At 36.6% G+C, this 20,768-nt stretch overlaps 2 protein-coding genes and 1 pseudogene across 2 annotated transcripts; 2 read left to right on the forward strand and 1 right to left on the reverse strand.

Annotated features, from left to right (window-relative positions):
* Window positions 1-1,414: 1,414 nt before the first annotated feature.
* On the forward strand, window positions 1,415-2,375 carry LOC150066974 (olfactory receptor 6C6-like; annotated as a pseudogene).
* A 6,178-nt stretch (window positions 2,376-8,553) lies between these two features.
* On the forward strand, window positions 8,554-9,504 carry LOC150066975 (olfactory receptor 6C6-like). The gene has a single exon (XM_090326915.1). It carries the CDS (start codon window positions 8,554-8,556, stop codon window positions 9,502-9,504), a length of 951 nt encoding a protein of 316 aa, XP_090183041.1.
* Window positions 9,505-19,435: 9,931 nt separating this feature from the next.
* On the reverse strand, window positions 19,436-20,365 carry LOC150066976 (olfactory receptor 6C65-like). Its single transcript, XM_090326926.1, has one exon. It carries the CDS (start codon window positions 20,363-20,365, stop codon window positions 19,436-19,438), a length of 930 nt encoding a protein of 309 aa, XP_090183052.1.
* Between the last annotated feature and the right edge of the window lie 403 nt (window positions 20,366-20,768).

A 20,768-nucleotide genomic window follows, 5' to 3' on the forward strand; every position in this document is an offset into this window, starting at 1 on the left:
ATGGTGAGGACTGAACAGCCTCAGAAGAACACAAAACAAATGGCTTCCTGTGCATAATAACAAAATATTTGATAAAACAACATCACTCATTAGTCTTAAAAAGTGAGCCAGGGGGACAGGGATTTAGCCTGGTAGGCAGGCACTAAGACCTGGGTTCAGTTCCTCAGTGTCACATACATAGAATAGCTGGAAGTAGTTCTGTGGCTCAATTGGTAGATCTCTATCCTTGAGAAAGCTCAAGGAAAATACTCAGGCACTGAGCTCAAGTTCCATGACAGACCAAAAAAAGAGTGAGCCAGGACTGAGCTCAGTGATAGAGCTTTTGCTCAGGAGCACTGAAGAAATAAATTGAAGCATTAAAGTAATAAATATTTTGATATAAGATAGGATGTGATCCACTATACATATAAATTCTTATAACTAGATTAGTTTGAATGACATTATATGACAATGAGGAAATGAAGATTACTATGCATGTTTACTTCGGCTTCTCATTTCTAGCATGTATAAACAATTAAGAAATGATATGCTTTTAAAACTTTTAAAAACATTGAACAAGGTTAAAGTGATATTCTGAAATTAAGTACTCACAGAAAATTAGTAACCAGTTACTAGACCAATGTATTTGTAATTTACTTCTAAGAGTATTTTAAAAATACAGCTTTCACTGTCCAGAAAGCCAAAATACTCATTGTAGCAAAGTAAGCCTTTGTAGGAAAGAAAGTGAATTTTGTTGTTTTGTTTTGCTTTTTTGTTTTTTTTGACATTCTTATAAAAAACATCACAGTAAGATGTCCCGAGCACCATTTCACTGACTTTTCTTTTCATTCAGAAATGGTAAAAGATAAAGGATGATAAAAATAAAGCATATTACAGTGGCAGTGTTCATCTTTCTATTTGTGATTGGTGACACAAATGATAGTTGCATTATCTTCTTTCTTCCTTTTATTTTTTCTTTTCTTATTTGCTTTATTTTCCTCCAACTTCTTGAACTCTGGGCCTGGGCACTGTTCCTGAGCTTCTTTTCCTAATGACCAAAGGATTACCACTTGACACCACTGACACCACTTCTGGCTTGTTGAGTAGTTTATTGAAGATTAAGAGTCTTTAGGAGTTTCTTGCCCAGGCAGGCTTTGAAGGGATTTTTAAAGCCTCAGCCCCCTGAGTAGCTAGGATGACAGGCATGAGCTACCAGCACGGTATTTGTTTCACACATTCTGTAAACATCACACACACACATATCCTGCTGGATTCTCATTTGACATTGATGAATTGGGGAGGTGGGCGTTGTGATGAACTCTAAAGTGGGCTGTGGAAATAGTTGGGGCTTGGTAAACCTGAAAGACAACACGTGATTTTTTGTTCATGTGTTGCCTGATTTTGTTCTCTATAGATCAGATATTCTAAAGGAAAAATGAAGAACAAATCAGAGGAGATCGTGTTCATCCTGCTGGGACTGACAGATGACCCACAGCTACAAAGCGTGGTGTTCCTGTTCCTCTTGATCAATTACGTCCTGAGTCTGATGGGGAACTTTGTCGTCATCCTGCTCACCCTGCTGGACCCCCGCCTCAAGACGCCCATGTACTTCTTCCTTCGCAATTTCTCCTTCTTAGAGATTTCATTCACCACTGTCTGCATCCCCCGCTTCTTGACCAGCATTCTCACAGGAGACAAAACCATCTCCTACAATTGTTGTGCTACTCAATTGTTCTTCTTTTTTCTACTAGGAATTACAGAGTTTTACCTCCTGGCTGCCATGTCCTATGACCGCTACGTGGCCATCTGCAAACCCCTGCATTACCCCATCATCATGAACACCAAGGTGTGCCACCAGCTCGTGCTCAGCTCCTGGGGAATTGGGTTCTTAACCATCTTTCCTCCTTTGCTCTTAGGACTCCAGCTGGATTTCTGTGCATCCAGGACCATCGATCACTTTCTGTGTGACACTTCCCCTGTCCTTCAGCTCTCCTGCACTGACACAAGTTTCATAGAAATGATGGCCTTCATCTTAGCTTTGCTGACTCTTGTCTTCACATTGTTCTTAGTGGTTCTCTCCTACATATTCATCATCCAAACCATTCTCAAATTCCCTTCTGTGCAACAACGATCAAAGGCATTTTCCACCTGTTCCTCACATATGGTTGTTGTCTCCCTTACTTATGGGAGCTGTATCTTTATGTATATAAAGCCTTCTGCAACAGAAAGGGTGACTTTCAATAAAGGTGTAGCTGTGCTTAATACCTCTGTGGCCCCTTTACTAAATCCTTTCATTTATACTCTAAGGAACAAGCAGGTTAAAGAAGCCTTTAAACATGTGCTTCAAAGGGTTCTTTTCTTTTCAAAACCAAAAAACAATATTTAGATACCGCTAACCTGTTGTTGGAACATAAATGACAACACAGCACAAAACTGCACATTTTTGATCTGCCTAAAATTTTACCTTGAATGTTTATCTCTTATTATCTTTAAATACATGTTCTATAGGGGCTGGGAATTTGGCCTAGTGGTAGAGTGCTTGCCTAGCATGCACAAAGACCAGTGTTTGATTCCTTGGTACCACTTACACAGAAAGAAATGGAAGGGGTGCTTTTGGCTGAAGTGGTAGAGCTCTATCCTTGAGAAAGCCCAAGGACAATGATGGGGCCGAGTTCAAGCCCCATGACTGGCAAAAATAAATGCTTTATTTTCTTCTTTCAAAGGAGACTTTAGTAATATCTAGAGAAAATAGTCTTAGAACCCACAGTTGACAACTAATTATTAAAATAAAATTCATCTTATATTAATTAATATCTCGGTTTTAGGCCATATCAAAATATTTAATCCAATTTTCAAGTTACTGCTTCCAAAATGGTTATTAATTACCTAATATGCATTGACATTACTCAAACCCTTTGTGATTCTGGTTATAAAGGATCATTGTACTGGGCACAATCTATAAAGAAACAATAAAGAACAATAAATGTTAATGTGTTACTTTTTATTTTATTTTTTATTATAGAGGTAAAGATACTTCAATTTCTTGTCTTAAGACATGTTTATGTCCTAAGTTGTGATGTATTTTGATAAACTTTTGAATGAATGTACAAAGATAATGTTGAGGGTGAGCAGAATATTGTTCATTGTCTCTTAAATCCATTTGATCTACAGTGTTCTATAGCATTATATTCTATGTAAAGGCTAAGGCAAAAGTTCCTTTTTACTATGTAATACCAGGTCTCGTATCTGTTTAGACAGCCAATGAACTTAATAGGAATCCTGTGCTAATAGTGTTGTTGAGTCTCCCAGTCTTCCTGCATCTCTGCTCCTTTCTTCTGCCACACTGCATCACAGTAATCCAGAGTTAACATTCTTGGTCTCTCAATTCTGCCTTCAGAATTTTCTAGGCTTTGTTGAATGTGTGTGGTTTTGTGACTGAAAATGCAGTGTTTTCTTCCTGGAAAATGTCCTTATTTCTTCTCAACTTACTCTACTTGTTTTGCAGCTACATACACACACACGTACAACATCACTACACTCCATATTGAGCATTTCACCCATAGAAAGAAGGAAAGAAAAATGAGAAAAAATAAAACAAGAAACTACATAATAAGGACCTATAATTATTGTCATGTATTTAAACATTGTATACTAGGGAATGTAAAGAGAAAATGAAGCCCAACAAAAATAGTAAAACTATTAAGAGAGTTGTATTTTAAAAACTAAGAAGGAGCCGGGTGTAGAGGCTCAAGCCTAAAATCCTAGCTACTCAAGAGGCTGAGATCTGAGGATCAAGCTTCTTAGCCAGCCCAGGCACAAAATGACCTGAGACTCTTATCTCCACTTAACCTCTAGAAAACAGGAAGTATGGCTTAGCTCAAAGGTAGAGTGGTAGCCCTGAGCTGAAGAGCTCTGGGACAGCAACCAGACTGAGTTCAAGCCCCATGACCCACCAGAAAACCCCCAAAACCCTAAGAAGTGATGTCCTTCTTCCTTAGCTATAAAGATAGAATTTACCACAGAGAAAAAGCATATAACCACCATAACAAATGACTTACCACATACACACACATTAACAATATGGTAAGACACTGTCAAATAGAAGAAAATATTTACAACATATGTTGTAAAAGGAAAATTGAGATTGTTGGCACATAACACTAAAATGTGTGAATGAACTAACAAAAAAAGGCAGAGGAAAAATAGTAAGAGGTATGTGTAAACATCTCACAAATATGTAAATATCTGGCAAGGCTTTTCACTTGATGATGTGATATTTAACTACCACATGATTAGAAAAGTTAAGAGATGACATTTAATTGAAGAACCTACACTGTTAGAGGTCATCAGAAAACTGCAGTCCTATTCTCTTTTGCTGGAAAGGAAGACTGAACACACAGGTAACAGTTTATAATTAGCTAACAAAAACATATAGTGTTTAGTTTCATTTAACGTTTCCAGTTTGAGGAATTTAGCCTAAAGGCATAATATGCACCACTTAATATTATGAAAGTTATGTTTCCTAAATATGTATGCATATTTCACTTATTGGTACATTCTTTGAAGTTGTTAAAACAAAAAAGTGTATCAGCTGAGATATGAAGAAAATAATGAACATGGTTATTCTTCACAAAGGACTATCAAGCGTAACCAAGCTTGACATATCCCTATGAATTTTTATGGCATGGTATACAGTGTTAGCTTAGTTTAGAAAAATGTTATTTTCAATTGCTCTATAGTAGGTCATCTTTTTCCAGTTCATGGGAGTGTGTGTGTGTGTGTGTTTACATGTTTCTATAAAAGACTTTTGTGCATTATAATTTGGAAATCCTTTAGGAAATAATATTATCAGATCTTAATTACCCTGAGAATTATTTTATTTTTCCCTGTTTGATATATTCCCACAAGACACAGAGGTATTAATAGCTCCTGGAGGCATTTTTAGTATTCCTGCTATAACATTTGTCACATCTAGCAAAGTTTATAATCTCTCAAGTAACTATATATACATATATATGTATCTCTCATATACATATATATGCATATATAGCAATTACAGTATAATACTTTAAGCCTAAAAAAGGTAATTGGGTAGACTTTTCTAACAACATGCATTATTAAATTAGCCAAACAATATCTCAGACAACCTGGAAATCAATCACATGTTTTAGGGTAGAATGCGGTATATAGATGAAAGAATGGATCGTCTGTGCTTTCTGATCATCAGGGTGAGTTAAGATCTGAAATACAAAAGTTTTGCCCATATTTTAGTATTCAACTTATTAAAGGAAGTTGTTGAACCTATTTTAAGAAGTAGTATGCTAACCACATTGACTTGCAGATAATGGTGAAGACCTTTAAAGTGCAAAGCAATAATGATTTAAAAACAAAGCCCCTCCATGTTTAATAGTCTGTTAAATGAATGATAGCATGCAACAAAACTGAATGTGATCATGTCAGTGCAGCGGCTCATGCCTGTAATCCTAGCTACTCAGGAGGCTACTTGGCATATCAGTTCAAAACCAGCCCAAGCACTAAAGTCCATGAGATTCATCTCCAATTAACCACTAGAAAACTGGAAGTGGAACTGTGGCTTAAGGGATATTGTGGTAATGTTGAGCTAAAGAGCTCAGGACAACGCCCAGGCCCAGAGTTCAAGCCCCACGACTGACAAAAAAACAAAAAAACTGAATGTGATCACATTTCTTAACCTGTGTTTCCAGTATTTTTTCTATGATTTTGTGCTATACTAGCTGTTACATGGACACATGATAAGTGTCACTGTTGAAGGTGGAAAAATAGTTTCATAATATGAAATTATATATATTTTTTGCCAGTCATGGGAACTGCACTCAAGGCCTGAGCACTGTCCTTGGACTTTCTCAAGGCTAGAGCTCTACCACTTGAGCCACAGTTCCACTTCCAGCTTTTTTGTATGTATGTGGTACTGAGAAATCGAACCAGGGTCTTCATGCATGCTAGGCAAGCACTCTTACCACTAGGCCAAATCCCAGCCCTGAAATTATATTTTATGATGATTTATTCATATCATTGTTGTCACAGAATTATTTGTGAGAATATCGTGGTTCATAAATCTGATTATACTCAACTAAGTCTGAACATTGTTCTTTCCATAATTTATGAATTATTACTATACACAAGAGTTACAATTATGGTTTTCAAAAATATTACATGTTCTTGGGGTTGGGACTTTGGGCTACTGGTAGAGTGCTTGCCTAGCTTGTACGAAACACAGAGCTCAGATTTCTTGTTACCACATACATAGGGGGAAAAAAGTCAGAAGTGGTGCTGTATTAGAGCTCTAGCCTTGAGAAAGCGCAAGGACAGTGCTCAGGCCCTAAGTTCAAGCTCCGGGACTGACCCCCCCCACCAAAAAACCTACATGTTCTTATTATTCCCTAGCTTATACTGTTTTATTTACCTACAATATTAACAAATTTTATCATCTCATTTTAGGTCCTAATGACCCAATATACAGATTAGTGACCTGTAATTTACTTTACATAGTACTGGGAAAATTTCTCATTTTCAGTTTTTTGATGCTTTATGAATTCTTTTTTCTTAATAATTCATGCTTTAGAGCTTGGAACAAATTCAGTTAATTTCCTCCACATATAATTATATGATCTTAAATAGTGTCCATTTAAAATGAGTTGGTTTTATTTGATGGTTAAAAAAATTAAGAGTGATTTTTTTCCTTACAGCATCACTAATTCTTTTTTATGAGAAATGTTTCATGATATGGCTTCTAGTAACAGCTTGAAAAATGAAAACCATTCTAAAAATATTTTTTTAAATCATAACTTTGGAAGATATACTCTATTAACTTGATCTACTTCAAAACAAGAAGACAATTTTCTTCTTTATAAATAATTTCACTTGCTATTAATAATAATATACACAAAGTCACAAAAAACTAGATATATATTTCTCAGTACAACTAGGAATTGTTATCATTTGATTGCTAGTTCTTCTTGGTCACTTGTATATATAATCATATCCTATATTAAAAGATTTTCACACTAATATTTCTTTTATATTTATGTATTTATTGACCCAGTTTTAATATTTTAATTTCTACTTACATTTGTGTGCATAATTTACAAAAATATATTTCTTATTGATAGGCCTTTTTTCTTTTATTTGCATTTATATTCCTAGGACATACTTTAAATGCATTTTTGTATTTCTCAGTTTCTATAAGCATTTATCACACACGAAGAAAGCTTCACTACCCCATGTATGCTTTTAAACTATGACTAGGAGATGAAATATCTGTGGCTATCTAAATTATTATTAAAATTCCTTCTAATGAACTTATTTCTAATGAACTGGTATGTGGTATTATAGATTGTAAGGACTGAAAAGCCTCATAAAATACAAATTAATGGTTGTGCATAACAATGAGATAGATACCTGATAAAACAAAATCCTAGTCATTAAAATTGAACAAGATTGAGCTTAATGGTAAAACTTTTATTCCTTAGCACTGAAAAAAATTTAAAGCATTCAAGTAATAAATATTTTGACATAGATAAGATATGATCCATTATACATATGAATTCTTGAAACAGGCATGTTCAAAGTTAGTTTGTATGACAATGTGTATTTTAAAGACTAAATGAAGTTTGCTATACATGTTTACTTTTGCTTCTCATTTCTAGCATATATAAGCAATTAAGAAAGGACGTGTTTTATAAAACTTGTGCATGGTACAAGGATGAAGTGCTATTCCTAAGTTAATTGCTCACAGAAAAGTAGTTACCTGTTGCTAAGCCTGTGCTAATGTAATCTACTCCTAAGAGTACTTTAAAATACAGCTTCCAATGTTTAGAAATGTAAAATACTCATTGTAGGAAAGCAGGCCTCAGTAAGGGAGAAACATTTCTCTCAGAAACAGCACAAGATAATTGCAGTAAAAATATCCTTGGCAACATTCCATTGAGTTTTCTTTCCATTCCTACATGGTAGCAGAAAGTGGATGCTAAAGGAAACCATATCAGAGTGACAGTGTTCATCTTTTCAGTTGTGACTGGTGACCCAACTGTTAGTTCTATTATCTTCTTGTTTCTTGCTTTTCTTTTTTATTTTCATTCTTTTTTTCCCTCTTGTCCAGTGCTTTGAATTCTAGGCCTGGGCACTGTCGCTGAGCTTCTTTTACTCTAGCATAGCAGTATATTATTTGAGCCACAGCTCCACTTCTGGCTTTTTTGGGTACTTTCTTGGAGATGAGAGTCTCATGGTGTTTCCTGTCCTGGCTAGAATGAACCACATTCCTCAGATCTCAGCTTTCTGAGTGCCTAGGATTACAGGAGTGAGCCACCACACCTGGCATATTTTTCACTTGTTTAAACATCACACAGTCCATTAGATACCATACACATCCTGGTGGATTCTCATTTGGCACTGATGAATTGGGGGACTGTGATGACTTCTAAAATGAGCTGTGGAAATAGTTGGGCCTTGGTAAACCTGAAAGAAAGACAACACGTGATTTTTCTTTCCTGTGATGCCTGATTTTGTTTTCTATAGATCTGAAAATCAAAAGGCAAAATGAAAAACAAATCAGAGGAGATTGTGTTCATCCTGCTGGGACTGACAGATGACCCACAGCTACAAATTGTGGTTTTCTTGTTCCTCTTGATCAATTACGTCCTGAGTCTGATGGGGAACTTTGTCATCATCCTGCTCACCCTGCTGGACCCCCGCCTCAAGACACCCATGTACTTCTTCCTTTGCAATTTCTCCTTCTTAGAGATTTCATTCACCACCGTTGATATCCCACGCTTCTTGACCAGCATTCTCACAGGAGACAAAACCATCTCCTACAATTGTTGTGTGACTCAATTATTCTTCTTTTTTCTACTAGGAATTACAGAGTTTTACCTCCTGGCTGCCATGTCCTATGACCGCTACGTGGCCATCTGCAAACCCCTGCATTACCCCATCATCATGAACACCAAGGTGTGCCACCAGCTCGTGCTCAGCTCCTGGGGAATTGGGTTCTTAACCATCTTTCCTCCTTTGCTCTTAGGACTCCAGCTGGATTTCTGTGCATCCAGGACCATCGATCACTTTCTGTGTGACACTTCCCCTGTCCTTCAGCTCTCCTGCACTGACACAAGTTTCATAGAAATGATGGCCTTCATCTTAGCTTTGCTGACTCTTGTCTTCACATTGTTCTTAGTGGTTCTCTCCTACATATTCATCATCCAAACCATTCTCAAATTCCCTTCTGTGCAACAACGATCAAAGGCATTTTCCACCTGTTCCTCACACATGGTTGTTGTCTCCCTTACTTATGGGAGCTGTATCTTTATGTATATAAAGCCTTCTGCAACAGAAAGGGTGACTTTCAATAAAGGTATAGCTGTGCTTAATACCTCTGTGGCCCCTTTACTAAATCCTTTCATTTATACTCTAAGGAACAAGCAGGTTAAAGAAGCTTTTAGACATGTGCTTAAAAGTCTTCCTTTCTTTTCAAAACTCAAAAACAATATTTAGGTACCGCTAACCGGTTGTTGGAACATAAATGGCAACACAGCACAAAACTGCACATTTTTTATCTGCCTCAAACTTTACCTTGAATGTTAATATCATCTTGTCTTTAAAAATATACTGTCTATTTTTCTTTTGAATGATATTTTAGCAATCTCTGGAGAAAATAGTCTTGGAACCCTACAAGGTGACAACTAATTATAAAAATATAATCCATTCTATACTCATTGATATCTTGAGCTTATGATATGTCTAAATCTTTAATCCAGTTTGCAAGTTACTGCTTCCTATTCGGTGAATAAATACCTAAAATGCAGTTATAGTACTTCAAACACCTTTGTGATTCTGGTTGTAAAGGGTCATTGTACAGGGCACAATCTATAAAAGAAACAATAAAGTGAAAAAACAGCAAATGTTCGGTAATGTATTTTTGTTTATAAAATTTCATTTGTTCTGAATGAATGCACTCCTAGATATTAAGATCTTCATTTTGCCTATGGAGAATAAGATCTCTACTTCAAGTTTTCTTCTTGTAATGCTGTGTAGTTAATATAAATATGATGATTTATAAATTAAGGAAATAAAATATTTCATGCAAGGGTTATTCTTAACATAATCTACAATTACACTGCCTTCTGAGAAGGGAATGAAATACATAAAAACAAGAATTTTAGAGCAAATTGACAACAGATCTCTTTAAAACCCTGAGACAATGCTAGCATCATCCATTGACAATAATAACCATCATGATTTTAGCAATAAGTAAAAATTAGTAACAATTCTAGCTGTAAGGTAACCATTTTATATTTCCTATGAATCATCATGATAGTTTAAAATATTATATACATCTCATTCAATTGTAAAGTTATTCATCCGAGAAGTAAAAGCTTTAGTCTTACCACAACACAAGGAGGGGAATGTATAAATGAACTGATTTACCATCTTCCTGCAAAACAACCCCTGCAAAACAGAGGAGCATGGTTTGTTGGAAACTTCCTGAATTTATTGTGTGACCACCCCAAATTATCCAACCACAGAAGAAGAGATTATGTCTTTCTAAGACAGAATTCATGGGTGAAAAGAAACTTGAATTGAGAAACTCACTTATGCAAAATAAATATTGTATCTACTAAGGATCTTGGCTTGCACCATTCTAATGTAAATAATTGATTTTTTATTAATCACCAAAATGAAAAAGACAGTTGGATCACATGTATCACATGTACGAAATAACACACATAGAAGAAATATTGTATACAATGATGTTTCATTTGAGATCACTGTACATTATTTTGAGACCTTTACTAATATGTGTTACACAGAAAGAAACATGTTTAAGTATAATATGATAATGCTTGTAAATGCTTAAAATTTTTTACATTTTGTATTTTCTAAGAATTAGAAAAATACAACTATCACTATATGAAAGTAATGAGTATCATTCTTTATTACTGTAAGCTTCCTTAATGCAGTGCTACAATTCCTGCTTGTCCTGTATTCGCACTAACCTCAGACTGAAAGTTGGACTTTCTGTCTCTCTTTTTACTTTATATATGAATAGAACTATCCAGTATTTTGTAGAGTAAGTTGCCTTCCTAAAGGCTGCTTATTGTAGCTTTATGCATGCGTGTGCCTGCATGGATTGTTCATCTAATATTTACCAGTATTCCATTTCATTCCAGTATCCAAACATAGTTAGCTATGTTAGGGATACATTTAAATCTTTTTGTTGATTAGAATACCTAAAGCTGCTTTGAGCATTTGCCTATAACTTTTTTTAAATCAAACTTATTGTCAAGGTGATATACAGAGGGATTACAGCTACATGCATAAGGTAACAAGTGTATTTCTTATGAAACACTGTCACCTTCTCCCTCATTTTTCTCACACTTCCCTACTCCTCAACCCCCCAAGTTGTAAAGTTCATTTCCAATATATTATCTTGTGAGTATTGCTATTATATCGGTTTGCCCTTTGTTCCTTGTCTCACCATTTTGTTGTTCTTCCCTTCCCTAATCTAGCTAAACATACATATAATAGACAAGGCACTAAAATCAAGTACAGTGACATTAAGGAATAAACCAATGGGGAAAAAATGAAAGAAAAAAGAAATAACTTCACATGGTACATTAAGAAAACCCTCTTGTTTTCTTACATTGGAGTTCATTTCCCTTATCCCGTTTTATATGTGGTATGCACATAGTTATTAAGCTATTATGATCCTCTTCTAATGCAATCCAAATATAGCACTAATCATTATCAATGAGGGAAACTATGGAGTCTATGTTTCTTTGGTTGTGGCTTACTTCATTTAATATGATTTTTTTCCAAGTCTTTCCATTTCCTTACTAATGGAGGGATGTCATTCTTGCTGATGGAAGCATGGAATTCTATTCTGTATAAATACCATATTTTCTTGATCAATTCATGCACTGAGGTCATCTGGCTTGGTACCAAATCCTAGCTATGATAAATGATGAAATGAACATGGTTGTGCTGGGAGCTTGAGTATGACTTTGGACAGCCAACCAACCTACAGCTAGTGTTGACTACAATTTTTTGTGATGATAGGCTTTCATTTTCCTGGGTTAAACATTCAATAGTTTGATGGCTTGAATATTTGCTAGGTATATGTTCAAGTTTTAAGAACATGTTCAAACTGCTTTATAAAATGATGATGTAATTTCATATTATCACTAGCAATTTATGGATATGAAAGGAGGATCTCACAAATAGTGGGTCTACCCCTTATATGCAATGTATGTAGAGAGTAGATTTGTGCCTTTAAAGTTTTTTAAAATTATCTTAGCAATAAAGGAAGGGATTCATTATAGCATTTCAGTTACATGTATAAGGTACTTTGATTAGATTTACACTGTGAGTCTTTATATACCCCTGCCCTTCTCTCTTCCCCCTCCACATGACTTTTATCTTCATGTTTTTTTCTTTCACCCTAGCTCTCAAAATTGAGAGAAAATATGGCAGTTCTATTTTAAAGGTGAGTTTTTTATTTAATATTATAACCTTCAGTTACATCCATTTCCCTATATAAAGCACAGTTTACCTTGAGCTGAAGAGTTCAGGGACAGCACCCAGACCCAGACTTTAGGCCCTATGACAGACAGAAAAAAAGAAGATTATATGTGTATTTCCATTCCTGGTTATCAAGTTTGCGCTGGAAGTGAATGGAAAGTGACACATACTTTGACTCTGATGCCTTTGTCCCAACTCTCTCTAGCCATTGCTCTGTTTGCTTCCACCACCACCGGTATGTGCTCACATCTGTCTTCTTAAGCAAACTCCCTGTAATTTTCCTATCTGGCAAACATTTCTATGCAATTATGGCTCATTTGGTGCAAGACTCTAGCTGCAGACTATTTGATGAGACCTTAACACTTTGTTTTCTCAGAGTTATATTGGCCCCTTGTTGAGGCCCTGCCATCTTCCTCACAAAAGCAACCATACTTTTTTTTTTTGCCAGTCCTGAGCTTGAGCTCAGGGCCTGAGCACTGTCCTTGGGCTTTCTCAAGGCTATAGCCCTACCACTTGAGCCTCAGCACCTCTTCCAGCTTTTTTTCTATGTATGTGGTACTGAGGAATTGTATTCATGAATGCTAGGCAACACTCCACCAACCAGACATTTTTGATTTTGTATTTTCACCAATTTGAAATTTACTGAGGGACTGGTATGGAGGCTCAACTCTTTTTTTATTGTATTTAATAAAAGGGTTACATGATATTTGCCAGATAGAAGGTGCATTAATTCACATACATTGATACCCTTCCACATGTCTTGGTCCCCATTAGCCTCCCCCCATCCCCCCTCTTGGTTTTCCCCCCTTCCCTGTCCAATTTCAAGTAACCAAATATAAATGACTCAACTCTTTTTTTTATGGAAATAAGAGGTTTATTATTTTTTTAAAAAAATTTACTGTGATTAATAGAAGGGTTACATTATATGCACTAGATAGAAGGTGCATAACTTCACAAACATTGATACCCTTTCTCATGACATGGTCCCCATTTCCCTTCTCCCCTTCCCCGCCCCTCCCCGCTTATCTTGATTTCCCCCTTCCCTATCCAATTTCAAATAACCAATTAAGCACATATAAAATATATCAGATAACAAGGTGAAATATGAGATAACCAAGGGATGGCAAAAGAGATGAGAGATAACATAGTACATTAAGGAAAACAGTCACTCATTATATGGCTTTTGTTTCCTTATCCTGGAGGTCCTTACATTTAGTGTCATACTATTTGGCCTTATGTCTCTAGACTTTGTTCTATTGTAAATCTCTGCTAGGAGAGCCCAAGGTTTCTACAGATTATGACAAATGAGGTAGGCTATTGGGCCTATGTTCCTTTGAGTTTGGCTTACTTCAGCTAATATGCGTTTTTTTCTAGGTCTTTCCATTTCCTTACAAATGGGGCAATGTCATTATTTCTGACAGCAGCATAGAATTCCATTGTGTATAAATACCACATCTTGTTGATCCACTCATCAACTGAGGGACATCTGGGTTGGTTCCATATCGTTGCTATGGTAAATAGTGCTGCAATGAACATCATTGTGCTAGTGGATTTAGTGTGCCCTTGTTTCTGGGCAACTGGGTAAATGGGAGGCTCAATTCTTTTTTTTTCTGGCATAGAGATTTTTATTTATTTATTTTTTAAATTTTTTATTGTAATTAATAAAAGGGTTACATGATATTTGCCAGATAGAAGGTGTATTAATTCACATACATTGATACCCTTTCATATGTCTTGGTACCCATTACCCTCCCCCCACCTCCCACTCGTCTTGGTTTTCCCCCCTTCCCTATCAAATTTCAAATAACCAAATACAAATAAATCCAATATATCAGATAACAAAGTGAGATACTGTAACAATATGAGATACCCAAGGGACAGCAAAGTAGATGAGAGACAACATAGTACATTAAGGACAACAATCACTCGTTATATAGCTTTTGTTTCAATATCCTGGAGGTCCTTTCAATTAGCTTCATTCTATATGGCCTTATGTATCAAGATTTTGCTCTATTGCAGATTTCTGCTAGTAGAGCCCAAGGTTTCTACTGATTATGACGAATGAGGGAAACCATTGAGCCTAAGTTCCTTTGAGTCTGGCTTACTTCACTTAATATGATTTTTTCTAAGTCTTTCCATTTCCTATCAAATGGGGCGATGTCATTCTTTTTGACAGCAGCATAGAATTCCATTGTGTACAAATACCACAACTTGTTGATCCACTCATCAACTGAGGGACATCTAGGTTGGTTCCATATCTTTGCTATGGTGAATAGTGCTGCAGTGAACATTGTTGTGCAAGTGCATTTAGTATGCCCTTGTTTCTGGCTGGTTGGGTAAATGCCAAGTAGTGGAATTGCTGGGTCATAGGGGAGTTCTATGTTTAGCCTTTTGAGGCACTGCCACACTGCTTTCCATAGTGGTTGAACGAGTTTGCACTCCCACCAACAGTGTAGTAGTGATCCCTCCTGGCCACATCCCCTCCAGCATCTGTTGTCATTCGTTTTCCTGATACTGGCCATTCTAACTGGAGTGAGGTGGAATCTTAGAGTTGTTTTGATTTGCATTTCTTTTATGACCAGAGATGTTGAGCATTTCTTCATGTGTCTATAGGACATTTTTGTTTCTTCTTCAGAGAATACTCTCTTTAAGTCTTTGGCCCATTTTTTAATGGGATGGTTGTTACTTTGGAGATTAGTTTTGGAGTGATTCAATTTTTTGAGTTGTTGATATATTTTAGATATGAGGCCTTTGTCCGTTGTTTGGTTGGTGAAGATCTTCTCCCACTCTGTAGGCTTCCTAATTAATTTACTAACTATGTCCTTTGCCTTACAAAAGCTCCGCAGTTTAATGCAGTCCCACTTATCCAGCCTTTCTCTGATTTGCTGTGATTCTTGGTCCTTATTAAGAAAGTTTCGACCTGTGCCAAGGAGGCCTAGTGTATCTCCTATTCCTTCCTGTAAAGTTTTCAGTGTGTCAGCTTTTACCTCCAGGTCTTTGATCCATTTGATGTTAATTCTAGTGCAAGGTGACAAAGAAGGATCCAGCTTTATTTTTCTGCAGGTGCTTAACCAGTTCTGCCAGCACAACTTGTTGAAGAGGCTGTCTTTCTTCCATTCTATTTTTTTGGCTCCCTTGTCAAAGATTAGGTGGCCATAGGTCTGTGGTTTAATATCTGGGTCCTCAGTTCTATTCCATTGGTCTTCAGGCCTGTTCTTGTGCCAGTACCAAGCTGTTTTGAGAATTATAGCTCTGTAATAGTCTAAAGTTTGGAATTGAAATTCCTCCAGCGCTGTTCTTTCTGCTAAGAAGTGTTTTTGCTATATGGGGTCTTTTATTATTCCATATGAAATTTTGAATTGCCTCTTCTATTTCTTTAAAGAATGGAGGCTCAATTCTTAATCATGGCTTTTAGGCAGTAATTGTAGTTGGGAATATGAATGATTTTTTTTTGACAGTCCTAGTCTTGTTCTCAGGGTCTGAGCACTGTCCTTGGATTTTTGTCAAGGCTAGATCTCTACCACTTGAGCCTCAGCACCACTTCCAGCTTTTTTCTATGTATGTGGTACCAAGGAATCAAATCTGAATCTTTGTGCATGCTAGGCAAGCACCCTACCACTAGGCTGAATTCCCGGCCTGAGTGATGTTTTTTTAGTGTTGTGATTAAGTGATGCTAAGTATTCTTGCATTGCTTGTTGAGGAAGAAGACAGAAAAGAAGCAAAGAGGTAACAATGTTTGAGAAGATATGTACTTACAACCTTGCATATATAACTGTAATCCCTCTGTATCTCCTCCTGACAAAAAAATTAAATTTTGAAAAAGGAAGCAAATAGATGAGTCCTGTGCAAAATTTTATTTTAAGATTTCATTGGAGCTACTAATCAGTCTCTTAGAGGAAAGCATTTTTTTCTAGGTTTGGATATGGTAAACATTCTGAATCCCATACCTTCTAAAGATACCATTTTCTTAAAAATAAAGAAACAATGAAATTAAAAAATGAAGAAATATTTTTAAAAATTAAAAAGAACAAATAAAAAATAAAAACATGTAAAATGATATCATGACTATACTAGAAATTTCAAGAACTTCCTGGGAAATAGAACACACATGGGTTTAAACTGGAGGAAACTAACAAGAAAACTTCAAAGGATGTCAGCTCTCAGGAAATAAAAACAAGCTAGGTTCTTCCCAGATAAGCCCAAAGCTCAGTATTTGCCAATTGAAGAGAGAACTTGAGAATGAAACAACCATGGTTAGAGTTGACTAATTATGCTTCCTGGTGAGGTGTTTGCTGGCCAAAATACAGGATGAAGCCAAATAGGGAATGAAGAGACATAAATTAGAATAACAAAGAATAGCCTCCAGGGATGCAGCCAGAAGGGATCACTACTACACTGTTGGTGGGAGTGCAAACTCATTCAACCACTATGGAAAACAGTATGGCAGTTCCTCAAAAGACTAAACATAGAACTCCACTATGACCCAGCAATTCTATTACTCGGCGTTTACCCAATTGTCCAGAAACAAGAACATACCAAATCCACTAGCACAATGATGTTCATTGCAGCACTATTTATCATAGCAAAGATATGGAACCAACCCAGATGCCCCTCAGTTGATGATCGATCAACAAGATGTGGTATTTATACACAATGGAATTCTATGCTACCATCACAAAGAGAGACACCGACTCATTTGTAAGGAAATGGAAAGACTTAGGAAAAATCATGTTAAGTGAAGTAAGCCAGACTTAAAGGAATATAGGCTCAGTGATTTCCTTCATTTGTCATAATCTGTAGAAACCTTGGGCTCTCCTAGCAGAGATTTACAATAGAGCAAAACCTAGATACATAAGGCCATATAGTATGATGCTAAATGAAAGGACCTCTAGGATATAGAAACAAAAGCCATATAATGAGTGATTGTTGTCCTTAATGTACTGTGTTATCTCTCATCTCTTTTGCTGTCCCTTGGTTATCTCATATTGTTACAGTATCTCACTTTGTTATCTGATATATTGGATATATTTGTATTTGGTTATTTGAAATTGGATAGGGAAGGGTGGAAAACCATTATGGGGGGATGGGGGGAGGGTAATGGGGACCAAGACATGTGAAAGGGTATCAATGTATGTGAATTAATATACCCTCTATCTGGCAAATATCAAGTAACTCTTTTATTAATTACAATAAAAATATTTAAAAAAATAAAAGAAAAATGAACATAATGTTTTTATCAGTTGCTCTTACTACTTTATAGTAGTAAAAGTAGTCCTTTATAGTTCTTTATAGATTACTTAATATTACTTATTATTACTAATTTCTGGTATTCTTGCAAAATGACATTCCTATTTTTATAACATCCATCACTCACTGCCAGGAATATTAGAGCATATACATTGTAAAAAATGGAATCATGCTCAGTGAGGTTAAAACAGTAAACATGGCTGGAAAACACTCAAGAAAAGTAAGTTAAATAAAGCAATAAAGGTGAGACTACAATTTTAGTCTCCAGACTGAAACAACATTGGCTAAATAGACAGGATACAGGGACAAGAAAAAAAATTGTTACACAGTTCATACAGCCACGGGAAGACAGTACATCGTCAGCCATCATTGATACAGACATAAGGTTTAAGTAGCCAAAGAAACAGGAACCAGAAGAGAACATGTGGATATGGTTAAATGGTGCTGTAAGGACCAGTTTTTAGTCTGAGGAATTCCATTTTATTTAAACAGTCATTCTGTTATGTATGTAAAAGTACAAACTGACCTTGCCTGAAAAAGAGAACCCAAAACAAGACTTGTTGTCTTAGTTCAAGCCAATCTAACCATGAAGAGACTAAACATTACTTACAAAACAATTCCAAAAACCAGTCAGTTTTCAATAACAAGGCCCAGTAACAAGGTCGGGACAGGCCAGGTAGAGGCATACAATCAATAGAAGCATATATGTAACTGTACAATTTGTAACCAATCAGACTTTAGCAGCTACTAGTAACTTACCTGGGAACCCCCTAGACCTAACTTTGTAGACATATAAAAACTCATCCAACTGGTAGGTCGGGGCTCTCAATCCAGATCCACTGTATCGGTGACAGTTGATATCCCAGGCTTGAGCTTGCAATGAAACTCTCAAGTGTATTACATGACTCAGCTCCTTGGTGGTCTCTGGGTACCCCGAAATCTGGGCATTAAAGTGCAACTTGCATGCATCATTTCTCTGGACATTATTTCACTTCTGTTTCTGTGGGGTTGGAGAAGTTGTGAATGATCTCCTCTTTCAGGAGAGCATTTTGGTTCCCATAAGATAACTACTCTTGTTTCAAAGTGTAACCTCAACATTAAAGAAATTGTCTTACATAGGAAGTTGCCTGAAGCTGGGCACTAGAGGCTCATGGCTGTAATTCTAGCTACTCAGAAGACTGAGATCTGAGGGCCATGGTTTGAAGCCAGCCGGAGCAGAAAAGCTATTATCTCCAGGAAACTACTCAGAAAAAGCCAAAAGAAGGCACTGTGGCTCAACTGGTACACTGCTATAGTTTTGAGCAAAAGATACTTACGGGCAGCTCCCTGGCCTTCAGAACAAGCCCAACAAAAGTACAGAAAAAAAAAGAAAAAAAAAAGAGACATCTCTTCTACAATGCTCTACCTTTCAGAGGTATTTTCAGACTCATGTACTGAACAGTCCTGTTTTTCCTAGATACCAAGGTGGCTGCAAAGTGAATGGCTCAGAGTAATAAGAGATGCTTTTCACAAATTCATGGACCCCACCCATATACTCAATAGCTTTATAGCAATAGAAGTTTAAATGCCAGTTACAGATGGAGTAACATGGATAATATTTCATTACATACAAGATCCTGTTTAAGTTGAAGGAAATGAATTTCTTTACCCTTCAAATTTATTTGACCAGCATTTTCTTGACCAAATTCTGAAAGGATTGCTTTACCTGCTGGTTCCTCAGGGAGTAAATGAAAGGATTTAGCATTGGAGCAACAGAGGTATTGAGCACTGCTATGCCCTTGCTCAGAGCCACTCCCTCCTTGGCTGAAGTTTTCACATACATGAAAATACAGCTTCCATAAGAAATGGAGACGACTATCATGTGTGAGGAACAAGTGGAAAAGGCCTTTTTCCTCTGCTCAGCAGAAGGGAGTCTCAGGATTGTCCTGAGGATGAGTGTATAGGAAAGGACAACGAGCAGTAAGGTCACCATGAGAGTGAATACTGCCAGGAAAAATGCCAAGAGTTCCAGGAAGGTTGTGTCTGTACAGGCAATTAGTAGCATGGGAGAGGAGTCACAGGTGAAGTGGTCGATGACATTGGAGTCACAGAAATCCAGCTGAAGCCCCATGATGACTGGTGGGAAGATAATGAGAAACCCAGCAAGCCAGGAACTAATGACAAGCTGGAGGCAGACCTTGCTGCTCATTACTGTTGTGTAGTGCAAGGGCTTGCAGATGGCTACATAACGATCATAGGACATAGCTGTCAATAGGAAGAATTCTGTTGACCCAAGGAGTATAAAGAAGAATACCTGGGCCATACAAGAGCTGTAGGAAATGGTCAGATCCCCAGTGACAATGCTGACCAGGAATCTAGGAATACAAACCGTTGTGAATGAAATCTCCAGGAAAGAGAAGTTCCTAAGGAAGAAGTACATGGGTGTTTTCAGGCGTGAGTCTATCAGTGTGAGGGTTATAATCGTCAGATTTCCAGTTATACTCATCATATAAGTGAGAAATAGAAATAGAAAAATCATGATATTTAGGTTTGGGTCATTTGTTAATCCCAGAAGAATGAATTCTTTCACAGATGTTTGATTTTTCATTTCTTAGTGTTGATTTCAGAGAGTTCTGAAAATGAAAATAGGAACAATTATTTAGAAAATAAGAGGTAACTCTTTCCCCCTCATATCTACTGGGTTAAGTAACATATAAGGCTTGTAAAGAAACTATAAAGTGTTGATGAAATATAGTGAGTTTTGAAAATACAAAAAAAAAGTGTTTTCGGTCTTACATAACTAGAGAGGTGGGGAAGAGAATACATAAAAGGAGAAAGGAAAGAGGAATGGAAGGAAGGAAGGAAAGAAGGAAGGAAGGAAGGAAGAAAGGAAGGAAGGAAGAAAGGAAGGAAGGAAGAAAGGAAGGAAGGAAGGAAAGGAGGGAGGCAGGGAGAAGATGAGGAGGAGGTAGGGGAAGGAATAGACAAAGGGAATGGAAAAAAGAGAAAGG

This window comes from Megascapheus bottae, chromosome 2 (assembly GCF_031878675.1).
Source record: "Megascapheus bottae isolate mThoBot1 chromosome 2, mThoBot2.hap1, whole genome shotgun sequence".
In the NCBI taxonomy this organism is placed as follows: Eukaryota; Metazoa; Chordata; class Mammalia; order Rodentia; family Geomyidae; genus Megascapheus; species Megascapheus bottae.

What these genes read in the sequence shown, in the direction of transcription:
- LOC150066976 (XM_090326926.1), bottom strand. Translation starts at nt 20,365, where the DNA reads ATGAAAAATCAAACATCTGTGAAAGAATTCATTCTTCTGGGATTAACA.
- LOC150066975 (XM_090326915.1), top strand. Translation starts at nt 8,554, where the DNA reads ATGAAAAACAAATCAGAGGAGATTGTGTTCATCCTGCTGGGACTGACA.